The sequence below is a fragment of the Phocoena phocoena genome, chromosome 1 (genome assembly GCF_963924675.1).
Source record: "Phocoena phocoena chromosome 1, mPhoPho1.1, whole genome shotgun sequence".
In the NCBI taxonomy this organism is placed as follows: domain Eukaryota; kingdom Metazoa; phylum Chordata; class Mammalia; order Artiodactyla; family Phocoenidae; genus Phocoena; species Phocoena phocoena.
This window is the reverse complement of record NC_089219.1, coordinates 44,632,218-44,648,158: the sequence shown is the minus strand read 5'-3', so window position 1 is coordinate 44,648,158 and position 15,941 is coordinate 44,632,218. Positions and strand designations below refer to the sequence as shown.

The window sequence follows — 15,941 nt, the reverse complement described above, 5'->3', positions numbered from 1 at the left end:
TCCTTCTTGCCATTCAGCGAAATGTCACCTCCTCAGAGAGGCCTTCCCTGATCACCTCTCTAAAGTTACCTCCCATCACTCTCACATCACCCTACTTTATTTTTTCCATAGCAGTTATGATGATCTGAAATTATTATCATTTCTTGTTTGTTTGTTTTCTTGCTTTTGTGTCTGTCTCTCCCAACTAAGATGTAAGATGTAGGAGAGCAAAGAGGGACGTCATTTATTTCTACACTGTATCCCTGGGCAATGCCTGGCACATAGGAGGTGCTCCATAAGTTTTTGTTGAAAGCATGCTTGCATTTCGTTGTCTGTCCGTTGATAGTCTGTCTCCCCACCAATCAAGCTGGTACCATGTCTGATTCACCTTGGCACTCCTAGGCCCAGGGTTGGCACAGAGCAGAGCTGGGATGTGCTTGTTGGATGACCGAATTGCTAAGGGGCTGCACTCTGTGGGAAGAAACAAGGCTCAGTAACAGGACTGCCGATGAGACAGAGCGGCTTCCAGGCCTGAGACTAACAGCTCCTGAAGCCCCTTCTTCTGCCCCTCTGCCATGGATGTGAGGCAGCAAGAGAGGAGGGGAGGGTGGACCTACACTGGGCCTAGCCACCTTCCAGTCTGTCTCTTTTAGTGGCCAGTGCCCTCAAAACTCATTGTCCAAAAAGCCTGGGCTGGTTGGGCCTTGCTTACCAGCAGGTAGCTAAAATCTAGTCACCTGTACCCTGGCATGGATGAGATGGCGCTGAGACCTTCCAGGGGAGAGGTCTTATTCATGCCAGCAGAAGCAGACAGCAGCCCTGGGTGTGCGTCCCCTATTAGCAGGGATGAGGCGTCCCTTCTGTGGGGTCCCACAGTCTCTGCCCTTCTCCATCACAGCAAGGACTACCCTGTCGCCCCTGCAGTTCCCCCTGATTGTCTGCCCCTCTGCCTGGCCCAACAGAACACTGAATGAGAATGAATGGATCAAGTTTGTGCGCCAGGCCCAAGCCACCTGCCTCACATCCTTGGCCGTGGGAATTCTCACATGAGAATGCAACATAGGCATGTTAACCAGCTACACAGACGTGTAACATCTGGGTTGGAGTCTTGGAGGGGTGCAGAGGTTCATTCCTGCTCCCCCAGCTTCTCCCTGATCACACGAATCCTGGCACCCCAATCCCTGTCCACTACCATCCCTGCTCCGTGTGCACATGCCCAGGCCTGTGCACCCGGGAACATCATCTCCCCTCTCGTCCAGGTTCACTCCTAGGCCTCCCTCAGCCACCTATCAGCATGTCACCTCCTCCAGGCAGCCTGTGCTACTTCCCTTGGGCCGTCTGCCACCTCTGGGGGTAGGGGCCTCGCCTGGCTCATCCCAGCGTCTGCAACGCCCAGCACGCAGCGAGCCTTGAGCAGGGTCACCGAGCACGGGCCTAGGGAGAAGTGGACCAAGGGCATGAGGGAGGAGGGAAAGGAGGCGGCAGCGGGAGGAGCGTGGGGCGGAGGCGGCAGCGGGGGGCGGGGGGGGGCGCGCGCGCAGGCTGAGGCAGCCCAGGCCTGGGGCCGCGCGCCCAGCCTGAGCCCGCCCCGCCGCCGAGCGTCACGGAACCTGCTTGAAATGCAGCCGAGGAGCCGGGGCGGGCGGCAGCGGCGGCGGCGGCGGCGGGGGCAGCGGCAGCCCCGGCGCCGCGGCAAGGAGTCGGAGGGCTGAGGCGCGGCGGCGGCACGGGGTGCGCGGGGAGCGGCGGCCGGAGCCCGGGGCCCGCCATGGGCCGCCCCGAACGGGGCGCGCTCCGGCCGCTGGCGCTGCTGCTGCTGCTGCTGCAGCTCCAGTATCTCGAGGCGGCGGCGGATCCACTGCGCGGCGGCCAAGGTGCGTGCGGCCGTTCCCCGGCCCGGCTTTGCGCCGCCGGAGCGGCCAACAAAGCACGGCCCGGCGGCCGGGGGGCGGGTTGCGCCGGGGCCTCCGAGCCCGGGCCTGGCAGGGAGGCGCCCGGGTGGGATATGCTCCTCGGGACCCAGCTCTCCCTTAATTTGCCCTAGACCCCCGCCCCCACGGCTCCCAGTGTGGTGGGCTCTGCCCTCCGGCACCTGCTCTTGGGGGATGGGCGCCGTGGGGGCCGGGCGGGCCGGGAACTTTGCTAGGGGTGATCACTGATGCTTTCGGGAGGGCTGTGTGATTCTCGCCGTTGGCGTTAATTTGACACGCGCGCTCCGCGGCGGCGATGAGCGGAGCCCGGAGACTACCCCGCCTGACAATGCGTTTCCGGCGACCCCTGCGTGTGGCAGAGAAAGAGGGGCTGCGTGCGAGGCGGATGTGCCCGCAGCGCCCAGTGCGCGTGTCGCGGCGTGTTCAGGGGCTCCCTGTGGGCTGTGTCTGCGTGCATCTCTCACTAAGGGCCGTGTATGCGGGTGAGTGTTCTGAATGGGGGGCATACCTAAGTGGTGGGACACCGACTGTGTGAGCCTGCCACAGAGCAGCCCGTCACCCCGGAACCCTTACCATCGTGCCCTCCTTCCTGATCGAGGGTGCCAGAGGCCTCCAGGTCGTTGGCTTCAGCATCGGGCCCTCTCCTTCACTCAGTAGACCCCTCCCCGCGGCCGGGATCGCTTGTTCCGGGGATCCGGCTCACGCCCCCTCTCCCCCGCGCAGGGTCGGTCAAGGAGTGCGAAGAGGACCAGTTCCGGTGCCGGAACGAGCGCTGCATCCCCTCTGTGTGGAGATGCGACGAGGACGACGACTGCTCGGACAACAGCGACGAGGATGACTGCCGTGAGTGGCCGGCCGGGGAGGGAGGGAAAGGTGGGGGACTCCTTGCTCAGCGTCCACGTGGCTGCAGCCGCCACCGGGCCACCTGCCTGGACCTTTACTGCCGGAGCCTGCAGCCGGGAACCCTCCCGGGAGCCCCTTCCCTCCAGGCACTTAGGGACCCAACGGGTTCTGGGCCGGCAGGTCCTGATGGAGCCGGGGGCGAAGCCTGGCGCAGCACGGCCCGGGAGGAGGGCACGCCACGCCCGGGTTGCTGGGCCGGAACTGTGGGGCGGCGACGCGACGGTCCCTGCAAGCGTCTAGCTTTCTGCGATCAGGCCCTCCGGGACTCTTGCCTAGGCCCCACGGAACGCGCTCGTGTCTCAAAGTTCCAGGCAACTCTGGGCCTAGCCTCACTCCTTTTCCTGCTGGGTTTTGTGAATGAATGGGCTCCCCGGGGCCCCTGATTGGCTGTGCGAGGACCACCCCATAGGTCCCTGTGGCCGGAGCAGGCCAATCGTGGAACGGCTGGGTGTGCAGTTTTCTGGCGCCCTTGGCGTTGGGGCCCTGCCCTGGCCCCGCCTTGGCCACACCCCCGCTCCTCCCCTGGGTAGTAGGTGCCGGCGGGGCGCTGGCGCCCGCTGCCTTTCTGCCTAGTCATGGTGAAGACCTTTCTTGTGCCACCCTGGTTGGCCGACTGCGCTCTCCTGCCAGCTAGACTGAGGCATGAGTCATTGGGCAGAGCAGGAAGGAGGGGGCCAGAGGGATGAGTTTGTTTCCTGGAAGGGGGGTGAGGATCCCAAGGCCGCGCATGAACCCATGGCCACGTGCAGGTGGCCGGCCGCCTTTGCTGAGTGTGATGTTTGTACACCTGGGCACGACTGCTTTGGAAGTTGTTTCGTGAGGTGCACGTGGTTTCTGATGTCTGTGGGACCTGAGGCGAGTTAGCAAGCAGTTGCCACAAGTGGAAGGAGTATAGTTCCAGGAACAGATAAACAGGACCCTATAAAAACACAGACGCGGGCAGTCATTCATTCATCGTTACTGAGCACCTGCTGTATGCCAGGCACTGGCACACTTTGGAGAACAGGCTCACCCCGCAGGCCAGGGAGTGCAGGTTCTGTGGGAGGAGAGCAACAGGTGGACAGGCCCACAGCACCACGCAGTGGCAAGAGGGGTAGAGAGACCACCTGGGCAGGCATTGTCTGTTGAGTTATAGTGTTGTTTTTCGGGGTTTGCTAGTCAGCCCCCAGGTTCATTCTCAGACCAACCCAGATTTGGCTGTGTGACATGGGCGCATCTTTCCCTCCTGTCTCAGTTTCCTCTCCTGACCACTTGGGCTAATGATTCCTGCCCTGGTTTTGAAGACCAGTTCTAGAAATATAATTGAAAGTGATGCGACTACCATGTGCTGACTGTTAGCTGTGTGCCAACCACTGTGGTAAGTGCTCATCTTACATAAGCCCCTGTAACCTTCAGAGCAGTCCTAGTTTATCCACCAAAACAAACCAAAAAACACAAAACAAAAAAGCCCCAAGGCACTGAGAGATCAAGTTAGTTATTCCACAGCTGTTGAGCTGCTAAGTAGGACCTTAAATTTAAGCATCTGACTCCAGAGTTCTTAGTCTAATTATGACCCTAACCACTTCCCAATGCTATTGAAATTCTGAAAATGCCTGAGCCAGGGTAAAATGTGATAGTGAGTCTCCTCGCCCGGAGTTGTTCTTCTGTGGTTTCCTTACAGGGGGAGTGCTGAGGATGAGGCGAGGAAGTGAAAACTGTGCATTTCTGGGCTGGTTTTACCTTATCCCCCTGGCTCTGTATAACAACAGTTTTGTTGGGGGGTGGCCGTGAAGAGCAGAAGTGTTTCTTGTCATCCCCCTTTGTAGATAAGGACTCTGGCTCAGAGAAGTTGAGTGATTTGCCTAAGGTCACACAGCTGAGAGGGACAGAACTTGGTCAGGGTGTCCACCTGCCTCCTAGCTCAGGGGCACTGTGTGCTCCGGTGGGAGTGTGGTGCAGAAGGACCCAGGAGGGTGATCCGGGTGCTTTTCATCTCCATTGAGGCTCTGGGCAAGATGGAGGAGTGAAGTAGCGGGTGGCTGGGCGACCCCAGATGGGACCAGGGCCAATCTGATGGCCACTCTGGGCTCCAGCTTTCATTCTGAGATGGATGGGGTGGAGTCACAGGCAGAGGGTTAGTGAACAAAAGCAACCGCCGTTGAGGGCTTTGCTGTTGGTGTCAAGTATCCGTCCCCCACACTGGGCTTTTCTGGGCTTTTCTGGGCTTGTCTCCTCATCTGCCAAATGCGGGGTAGCTGTTCCTCTACCATCAGTTATACCCGTAGAAAGTCTTCACCTGGGGCTGGTGAAGAGAAGGGAATGGATGAGTGTCCACACCACCAAGGTCTTTAGAAAGGGACCCCTAGGGGCCACAAAGAGAAATCTTGAAGAAAGGGGTGGGAGCTTTGGGTGACTGTATGAGGCGTGGTGTTGGAAAATGGTCTTTTGTCACCCCTTCCTTCCCTATCTGGGGAGTTCCCTCCATTCCGGGCCACCTGCCCGAGCTGCATTTCTTGGAACCATCCTCCTTGCCTTATATTTGACCACTCCAACCATTCCACCCTGTGAGAGGGCCTGAATCACCCCATCTCTATACCTCTCGGCCTGCAAAATGGGGATTGCCATTTGTAAGTGAAGTCTGTGTGGGGCAAAATGCGTTCAGGCTCCTAAAGGGGCCAGAATGCAGACTGTGAATTCCGAGAGCTGATGGAGGTTGGAGGGAGGGAGCTTGTGTGTGGGGGAAACCAAGGAAGGCTTTCTGGAGGAAGAGACAGCTAAGGCAGGCCTTGAAAGACAGTAACTAATGCCATTCCTCAGAGCTTACCATTTAAAAATAGGTGATGCAGTCTTCACATTATAGAGGAAGAACTGGGGTTCAGACAGGTGAAGTGACTCCCCCCAATTCACACAGCTCCTCAGGACTGGACCTGGAACTCAAAGTAAGACCTTCTAAGTGCGGAAGCTTACCCGCAGCGGATGGGACTTGGCCTTTTGGAGACACAGATCTGACTGGGATGGGGAAGGGAAAGGCTCATGGGGTTTCAGTTCCCAGCTCAAAGGGCCTTCAAAGTGGAGGAAGGGGCTGGAAGCCCAGGGGTGGCCCGGCCAGGGGAAGGGGTGGGGTTCCTGGCTGCACCTGGGTCACGTAGGCCAGCTGGCGCCTTGGCCTCAGTTTCCTGTTGCTGCTTAGTGTCTGGGAGCAGAGACGTGGGTTCTGGTCTCCAGCCAGCACTTTGCCCCCAGAGTAGCAACAGCGACAACAATGAACACTTACTGAGTACTTGCTGTGGACCAGGAGTTGTGCTGAGATTCTACACGTATCACCACGTGCACCTCGAGTCTATAAAATGGGGTGACTCTTGGAAGTACCCGCATTTTCCTCATTTTACAAAGGCACAGAGGGGTTAAGTAACAAGGGTGTATGATTTTTAAGTGAAACTGAAACTGCTGGGGTGTGAATGCAGGCACCCAACTAATGGAACTTGTGCTGCATCAAGCAGTAGCTGACGACCTCAGGCAAGTCCTCCCAGGCCTCTGTTTCCCCATCTTGAGGGGACATCAACGCCCGCACTCCACTTCCAGCTCTGGGAAGAACTCTGCGCTTCTCCGTGTGGATGGACTGCTTAGACAGGTGGACCGGTCGTGTGCTCAGTTTCCTCTACCTGTTTAGGCTTCTTTAGGCTGCGCTGTTCTCCCAGCCCCCATCACCGCTCCGTTCCAGTTTTAATAAAGAGTGGCCGCAGCAAGGTCTCCCATGGCCGAGAGTTCATTAGCTGGCAAGGCCAGGCTGTAGGAGTGCTGAGGCCTGCTGGGAAGTAGCCTTGTAAATAATTAAAGCTCGACCACAGCTCCCAGCTGGGGCTGCAAGCCCGCATCTGGTCTTCAGTGTGCCGCCTGGCCTAGCCCATTCTCACACCCCTGACACGAGGCCCAGCTTCATGTCCTTTATTGGATGGAGTCATCTGACAGATCGTGCTGCTCTCTCTGAACCTCGTTTTCCTCATCTGACCCACCAGCTCCACCATTCGGAGTCCTCCCGAAGCTCCCATGTACCCATAGGATAGGGTCAGCTTAGACTCCTCTGCATCTGGCCCTCTGTGACCAGCTTCCGCTGCCCCACTGCCCTCCAGCCCCTTCCTGCTCTTCCTATGAACCTGTGACACCAAACTTCTGTCACATTCTGGCCTTTCTACTGCTTCTTACTGCTAGGCCTTTGCACATGCTATTCCATCTGTGTGGAACACTTTCTGCTCCCTCACCTGGCTACCTTCTTTTTGTCATCTTAGAATCATCAGTGCAGGTATCACCTCCTCCAGAAAGCCCTCCCTGCTCCCCTCTTTCCCCAGGGCTGAGATATAGGAGTCGAAAGAGGGGACTTAGAGATGTGTGTTGGAATAACTCAATGTGGCCTTGAATCAGATACTCCTGGTTTTCTATCCCAGCTGTGACCTCTGGATGAATGGCCTTGGAGGTGATAATAGTCTCTCCCTCCCAGTGATGAGGATTAAGTGAGATAATGTTCCCGGTAAGCAGTAAGTGTTCAGTGAATGGCAGTGGGTCTGTCTGTTCCTGGAGGAGGAGTTTCACTGAGGTCTCTAGATACCTGTCTGCCAGGACCCCCCTGGTTCTCCTGCCCGCATTTGCTTAGCCCGAGATCCAAAGGCTCCCGCAGCTGAGGCGTGCCTCAGCCAGAGGGTTCCCCAGCCACAGTGGAGGTGGTCCCAAGGCCATTTGGCCCTGAGATGGACCTGGGAGTGGAGGAAGGTACCCAAGGAGGGCCTGAGGGAAGAAATGAATCAAACAGGCCCGGTTGGTCTCAGTGAATGAGTGGCCGGGGCCCTGGGAGGGGCAGAGGAAGACTTCCCTCAGGCCGTTTGCTTGTCCCAAGGCTGGTTTCCAGACCTGTCTGTGCCTGGGATGGGGAGAAAGCCCTACAGCCCCCCGTGGCTCTGCCCCACAGGGCCTAAGCTTCTCCCTTCCCTAGGGCCAGGTCTGTGTCTCCGTGGCTGGCCCCAGCAGGCCTTGGGAGTGTTTGCTGAAGACTCTCCCATGGGCCTTCCTGGGGGCTCTCCTGGGACGGAGTTCCCCTCTGGGAACCCCCGGGCTTTCTCAGGCCTGCTGGGGGTTCCGAGTGCAATAGGCCTCAGGGCTGGTTGGCTTAGTCCTCTTGGTTGTCTGCAGGCAGCTGACTTGACAGTTTTCCCTCCTTAGGGAAGTAGCAACAGCAGGTGAAACCAGAGAGTTGCCCCCAGGGAGAGGGTGAGGAGCGACAGGACCCAGAGGGCTGATGGAGCAGGAGGGTATAGGCTCATTTGTGCCACCCTTCAGGGCTGTAACCAAGTGCAAGTCTCCTGGCCCAGGGTCTGTGGTCAGACCCCCAGGCCAGTGCTATCCCCATGAAGCCAGTCCTGGGCCTAGGAGAGGGTGTGGGCCCTGCTCTGGGGGCTGGGCAGCCAGGCCTCGGGGCCCTGGATCTCAGCAGCAGTGTAACACCTGCTCTGCAAATGCCCGCATGCCCAGATCACCCAGTCTTTGAAGGCCTGGTGGAGACGCCACCTCCCCCAGGTGGCCTTCCCTGACCTCTTGTCCTCTTGCTCCCTAGTCCCTGAGCTCCCACAACATGCCCCTGTTCTCCCCTCGGTCTCAGATCTGTCTTCTCCACGTTGTCTGCCCTGCTGTCCTTGTGCTGAGCATGAGGGATTCCAAAATAAATAGCTCCCTTGAGGGAATTACTACTAAACAGATACTGGCTACTTACCCCCATGCCTGGCACCGTGTTGGACAATCTGCATTCGTTAATGTTACTACTCACAACCCTGTGAGGGCTGTTTTCTTATTATTCCCATTTTAAAGATGATGAAACTGAGGCTCAAAGAGAAGTGACTTGGCCAATGTCATGATGTTTGAGTGCTAGAGCCAGGATTTGGCCCAGGCCTGTCCACTCTGGAGCCTGGACTCTTCCTTAGCGTCTTCCTCTCTGAGCTTTGTCTACCCAGTTGGGGTCAGAGGGCCTGGGGCTCAGAGGACATGGAAGAAGAGGGTGAGGGGCTGCAGTGTCCAGTGATGCCTTCCTGCACTACAGGTTTCTGTCTAGGAGGAACTGTCTTTTCTGGAGACCACATGGGGCCCCAACATAAGGCCCCCCTTGTCCAGCACCCCCCATGAGTGTGACCCTCCACAGTTTCCAAGGGCCTTCCTTGGCCATTGCCTGTGGGGTGGTGAGTACTGTTTCCATTGTACAGATAGGGAAACTGAGGACCCAGTGATATGTCGCTGATGCAGATGACTTCAAGGAGTGTCATTTCCAATATTACCATCCTTCCTCAGAAAAGGCCAAGAGCCCAAGTCATCCAAAATGTGGACTTCGGTTCTCTGACCCCCATGCAATTCGCTGACTCTAGGTCTCATACATACATGCTTTTCTTCTGCTTGGATTGTCCTTCCCTGGCTTCTACCCATCCTTCAAAACCCAGCTCATTACCACATCCATGAAGCCTTCCCTGTCTTCCTGGTGTGATCTAGCCTCTCCTATGTCTGGATGCCCATGGCTTTGTGCACCCTTGTAATAGCCCATCGTAGGAGCTCGTGGTTGCTGGGAGTGTCTGTGGTGGGAGACCACAGGGCCTGGCCCAGAGCCGAGGCATTTGAGGGATGGTATGTGCATGAATGAATGGACTGAGGAAATGTCACCGACTTTTGAGGGTGAGAAGCTGATATCTGTCAGATGTAGGGGACCCAGGGGCCTCTGAGAAGGCCCTGAGGGGTCCTTGAAGCTGGAGAAGGGAGCTGGGCATCCTTTAGGGACCATAGTCAGGCCCCCTCTTGTGAGCTGGGTCACCTGAAGCCCCGAGGGCACCAGTGACATCCATAGTCACACAGGACCTGGGCACGCAGGCCTCTCAGTGCTCACACTGCAAACTTGGGAGCTTCCCAGCTCCAGGCTTCAGAAGGTGAAACCGAGGCCCTGGTGGCTGGACATCAGCTCCTGGTGTCATCAGGGATCCATTCTCAGAACTAGGGTGTCCTCAGTTCCTGGGTTGGGACTGAGTCAGAACAGTACGCTCCCAACTCCCACCTGCTGCCACCCTGCCCCCCCCCTCCTTTCCCTGCTGGACCAGGGAACAAGGCGTTCTCAGGCTGCAGGCGGGCACTGGCTCCTGCGCACAGAAAGGGCTCGGGACTTCCCCACGGGGACCGCAGGTGCATATTGCCCCTGGCTGGGGCCTGCTGCCCACCCCCAGATCGCTGGGAACTCACCTAAAATAATATTGTTAGCTATAGTAAGAGCTCATGAGCATCCTCACTGCTGGGGGCTTTCTCATGCAACACCTCCCTCAGCCGGTGCCTGGACGTATCATCACTGCACTTCACAGAGAAAGAGCCGAGGCTCTGAGAGGTGAAGTCACTTGCCCCAGGCAGGTCAACGGGTCAGAGGCAGGACTGGGCCATGCCTGTCCGGCTGCATTGTGACACAGGTGAAAGGAAGAGATACACGTTCACACATCCCAGTCACAGCTACAGTGGGAGTGGCCTGGGGTGTGCTGCGACCGCCCTTCCTTTCTATGTACCCCAGGCATCCGTCCTTGCCAGCCCCTGCCAGTGGGTGTACCGGCTCCCTCCTGAGCAGCTCTGGCCCCTGGGTGCCCCCAGGCATGAGCGCGGCCCCAGGTGGCAGCTTTGATCATCAGTTGTGCTCACCATGGCTCCTCTTACAAGCCGGTGTATGTCACAGGCCGTAGGAATAGCCCCTCGGCTGCAGTGGCTCAGGAGCGGGCCCTGCCTGTGAGCTCCCCCATCCCCCTGCACCTGGTTTGACCTCCCTGACCCTGGCAGGGCCCAGGCCAGGTGCCCACAAGCCGGCTGCTTTGCGGGCGAGGAACCAGATTTTTATCAGGCCCCTTGGAACACCCTCTAGTAACTAGGAGAGTTACCCAGAGAGGCAGGGCCATGGGGCTCCTAGGTCCACACAGTTCCTATGACCCCTCACGGCCTCCACGCAACTGCCCCTTGGATATGGCAGCCCAAAGCCTCTCCGAGGTCAGCCAGTCTGGGAGTACACGGGAATGGTGAACGTGACCACCGCCCTCCCTTGGTCATTGGCTTTGAGATGCCACAAGGGACCTTACCGCAGCCGCTCTGGAGACTATTTCAGTTTCCGGCCCTCTCAGCCTATTCGAACCACAGTATGGCCTCTTCCAGTTTGTGCCTCACAGCTGCTCTGGGAGGAAGGTGGTGCAGGAGTTCCTTATCGTCCCCATTTTCCTGAGGAGGAAAGTGAGGCTCAGCAAGGGCGTGGGGCTCCTCTGGGGCCACACAGCCTGTTACTGGTGGTGCTGAAGCTGAAACTCGCTTCAATTGATTTCCTTTGTTTTTCCAACGGAAGTAAGTTTTTCTGATTATATAAAGGTAGTTTCATACTTGTAATTTAAAGAAAAGAAAACACACAGACAATTCAGAAAAGGGAAAAGAGGAAGGTAGGAGTCCCCCTTGGTTATACCACCGTGGGAGCTGCCTGTCCTCCCAGAGGTGTTCTTGCATTCTCTGCATGCGAGCTGGTGTGCACGAACATGTGTGTTTCTGTGGGATTTTTTTGGTTTTTGGGTGTTTTTGCAAAACGAGCTTGTGTTATGTCAGTTGTTTTCTCCCCACATCATGCACCACATCTTTCAGTGTCAGTAACAGTAGGTACGTATTATCGTTTTAAAGGGCTAGATAGTAGTCTACTGCATGAATCTTCCCTAATTTAATGACACAGTCTCCTATTGATAGACATGTGTTTAGTTGGTTATATATATATATATATATATATATGTATATATATATATACATATATATATATATATATACATATACATATATATATATATTTTTTTTTTTTTTTTTTCCTGTTCTACACAGTACTGGGGTGAATACCAGTACTACACCTTTGTGCATTTGTCTGGTTCTTCCCTTAAGAGGAAGTCCTAGGGAAGGCATGGCTGAGCATGTGCATTTTCATCCTCACATTGTCGCTCTCCCTCAAGGAGATGTTTTCCTTTCTCACAACACCCCCTGACTCCGCAATGGCCCTTCCCAGCCAGGCTGGCGGCCCGCGGGACCTCCCTCTTCCTTGAGCACAGGGCGACCTCACCCTGGCCCTGTGGGGCAGACCAAGTAGCCAGATCCAGGCCTCACAAAACAAAGCAAAGAGAAGGGTCAACTGTGTTCTGGCTCCAAGGACTCCCCACCCCCACCAAAGAAAGCAGAAGGGAGTATAATTGGTCTTCATTTTTCTCAAGATATTTGTAGAATCTGTCTCCTCCACAGCTTTATACAAGTTGTTCTGCCCTTGCCCCTAACTTGCTGTGTGACCCTGTGTGAGGGTCTCTCCCTCTCTGAACTTCATCTCCCCTTTACCCATTGATCCTTGCTCCACCTGCCCTGTAACCTGCACTCTGAGCAGATTTCTTCTCCCTGGAGCTGGGCTCAGGACCAGTCCTGGCCTGGGGGAGGGGGACCTGTGGCCCTCGAGCTCCTTAATGCCTGGTGAGGGTTGGTGGGAGTGTACCTGGCTTTGTGGGTAGATTCCAGGCAGGCAGATGGAGGGTAGCTGGACTCTTTAGGGTCCACTTCCAGAACTCAGCCCTAAGACCCAGGTTCCTTGGGCCACTTTCCCTTTTGTCTTCTTCTTGTGCCCGTGACTGCAGTGGAGTGATGGAGAAAAATGGAGTCAGGCCACCAGCCCTGTGACCCACTAGCCAGGGTCCCTGGTATGGGTCTTATGTTCTGAGCTTTAGATCCTTGGTCTCTGAAATGGGGATGATGAGCCCACCTCTCAGAGGTGTGCAGGCTGATGTAAAGTGTTCTGCCCAGACCTGGCCCTGAAATGAGCACCCCCTTTCCCCTTCCCGAGACCGTGATCCCCACCAAGTGGAAGCGACCGTCAACATCTTTCCTTCTCCTCCTCCAAGGACATAACAAGAAGGCAGTTGCTGAAATAGCAGCAGGAGAGATGTAGGTCAACTGGCCAGTTGGGAGGACTTGGCTGCCCGGGAGAACAGCAGTTTCTCGGGCCGGGAGGGACTGTAGGAATCATCTCATCCGCTGCCATCTGCACCGGGGGCCCCAGGGTGGCTGCTCCCTGGGTGGCCTAGGGGAGCTGGTTACGCAGAAAGAACCAAGGAGAGCTGGTTAACCATCCGGGCCTGGCATAGTTAGTTATCTAAGAGGGGACCTTGGTTCACCAGTGGGTCCAGTTTAACATCAGAGAGTTGGCAGCTGATGAGAGTCAGGAAGGGCCTGTTGACCCAGGTTAATCTGCTGGTATGAATAGCTGGAGGCCAAGGGTGGGCTTTCCTGGTGGCGTGAATCCAGGGATATTTATGCCAGTGCTCTTCCCGCCCTCCCTCCCTCTCCACTTCCTGGACCCCGAGCTGCCATCTGCTGCCCCCATCACTCTCAGAGCCGCACACGTGCGTGTGCATGGAGTGTGCGTGCTCAGAGAGCAGGTGTGCACCAGGAGAGAGGTGACTGTTCTGGACGCACAGAGGCTGTAGGGACAAGGTGACGCTCTTCCTCCCATGCTGGCCAAGGCCACCCAGCCAAGGCAAAGCCAAAGCCCCCCACTGGGCTGTTTGTGGCGGGGAATTATTTGTAGCTGGAGAGGTGCCAGCAATCTCTGTTCCCAGCCTGCCCCCTGCCATGGCAGCCTCTCCCCTCCAAGCCTCAGCCTATAGCCCACTGTCTGCACCCACACACGCCCCACGCAGAGGGCTGAGGTTGATATAAACGCCATGGCCTGGAGACCAGGCCCACCTCAGCTCCACCCCTGCTCCTACCTTACCTAATGGCCATCGGCAGGTCTCTGCCCCTCTTGGGTCTCTGCTCATTGGGAGCGGGGCATCTCCAGGCCCCTCTCAGCCCCAATTCCCTGGGATTCTTTTGTTTTCCCCTGAGAACCACGGAGTTCACAGGAGCTCCGCCATGGCCAGGACCCAGATGTGGCGGTCCAAGGAGCTGCCCCCGTTCCCCGAGGCCCAGAAGGCCCAGAGCAGGGAGCAAGGGCTGTGAAATCCAACCCATCGCACAGGGGATGTGGCATAAACCGTATGTGCAAAGCTGGAACCAACTGTTAATTAGCAGCACCTATATCTGCTCGGGGGTTTCCGCCTGTTTATTTTTTTTGCCGAGTCTGACCGGGCCAATTCTTTTAATACCCGTAGCCCCAGGCTTTAAATATGCTGCATATGTAATGCTCTCGTGTCTCCTCCTCTTTTCATCCCCCATCTGCTCAGCTGCCTGCTTCTTGGAGGTGCACGGACAAGGCACACACATGGCCTCCCAGTGTCAGCTGGACTGGGGTTTCCACTGCAGTCCTTTCACGTCCTAGTTGGAGGCCAGGGGCAAGTCGCTCGAATCTGAACCCCAGACTCCTGCTCTGTGCACGCGGGTTATGAGCAATTCCTGGTCTGGGTACAGTACCTGAAGCCTCACTGGGTCTCACAGAGCCAGTCGGTTCTTCCTACACCGGGAACTGGGCCATACCAGGCCACAGAGGTCTGCCAGCCATGTGGTTGGAGCCCCTGTTCTCTCTGCCACCCCTTCTCCCAGACCTCTCGCCCTCCCTCTCCCTGGCCTTTGACCTCTCCCACACTTGCAAATTCTGCGCTGAGTTCTCCCCCTGGAAGCAGAGGCCTGAGCCCTTGTCGCTGTTGATCCGTTATGAGCGAGTCCCCCCGCAGGCCCTCACCCTCACCACACCAGGAGCCAGGTAGCCTCACCTTGTCGCTGACTTGCTGAGAGACTTGGGCAAGTCTCTGCTCCTCCCTGGGCCTCAGTTTTCCCACGTGTGAGGATTGGATCAGGAGAGTGAGTCACTTTGGTCACCTTTTGAAATTCAGATTCCCTGACCCCTGTCTAGGTTTGACTCCAAACCTCTGCTTGCTGTGTGGCCAGGTGGGAGCCATAGACATGGGGGTGGGAAGCCCCCCAGGTCCCCTACATCTGACTGCTTCCGCATTGCCTCATCCATGAGCAACTCCACTGTGACTCAGATAACAGCAGGGCCTCTAACTAGGCTGCCTGGGATCGAGTCCATACTTCACTGCTTCCTAGCTGTGGGACCCTAGGCAAGTTACTTCACCTCTCTGAGCACTTGTCTCCTCTCTAAAATGGAGCCATCAACACCTAACCCTCTAGGTGATTGGACGATGATATGAGTTTGTTTAGGAAAAGCACCAAGAATAGTGTCTGGACGTGATTGGTGCTCAATTCAAGATTTGCTCCACTTATTTTGACCTCTTTCTGAACCTCCATCTCCCATCTGTCCTTTAGGAATCCCCTCCCATGCCAGGCTGCTGCACTGCTGGGTGGGCTGGGAGGGGCCAGGGAGCACCCCCAGAAGTCACCTTTGTCCCTGCTTCTTCCCCTGCAGCCCCAGGCCATAACTTACTGTCCTAATTTAATTAGGAAGAGTCCTTACAGGGACCTCATTAGGAAATGAGCCCAGAGCCTTGGGGACCTCCAGGAGGGGTGGGGTGCAGGAGGAGGTTGCATTGTGTCTGATCCTGCCCAGCCCTTGGCCTTGTGCTCCAAATGTGCCCAGAAAGATAAGGGAGCCCAGCCCCTTAGACCTGTGACATGGAGTGTGGGCAGCCAGGGCCTCCATCCTCTGCCCCCTGCCCAGCTTTGGCCTCACCCCCCTGGATGGGGGTGGGGAAGATTGAGAGATGAGGTTTCTCTTGTTCTGCTCCACCTACCCCTGGTGCCCAATGTCTCTGGCCTGGCACAGAGCAAGCCTTGGTGAATGTGTGTTGAGTGAATGAATGAGTGAGCTGTAGCTCTTGGGGCTGGAGCAGCATCTTCATTTGGCCAAAGCAGGCTCCCGACCCCCATCCTAATGCCGGAATCCCCTCAGCAGCCCCAGGGGCTGGAGATGGGGAGGGGGCGATTGTCTGCTTACATACCTCCAGGGACAGGGAGCTCACTGAGCAACCTGATAGCTTTTTCTGTCCCTGGATAGCCCTTCCTGTTACAAAATCTGTCTTCCTTTCGATCTCAAATCTATCTCCTGTGACGCTTCTGCCCTACCCAGGTCCCAGCTCTGTTTCTGGGACCTCTGCTCACAAACACTGCCCGCTGCCTTCACTCCAAGCCTGCTCAGTGTCCCTT

General features: G+C 56.7%; 1 protein-coding gene across 5 annotated transcripts in view; it reads left to right on the top strand.

Annotated features, from left to right (window-relative positions):
- Positions 1-1,189: 1,189 nt before the first annotated feature.
- LRP8 (LDL receptor related protein 8) overlaps positions 1,190-15,941 on the top strand; it is a 77,655-nt gene continuing 62,903 nt past the window's right edge. For 3 of the 5 annotated variants that reach the window (XM_065872509.1, XM_065872531.1, XM_065872503.1), the window contains exons 1-2: positions 1,748-1,853; positions 2,634-2,753. In XM_065872509.1, the coding sequence (XP_065728581.1) occupies positions 1,748-1,853; positions 2,634-2,753 (226 nt within the window). Of the gene's footprint in view, positions 1,854-2,633; positions 2,754-15,941 lie in introns of all 5 variants that reach the window. The other 2 variants (XM_065872516.1, XM_065872524.1) reach the window with 2 other exon arrangements.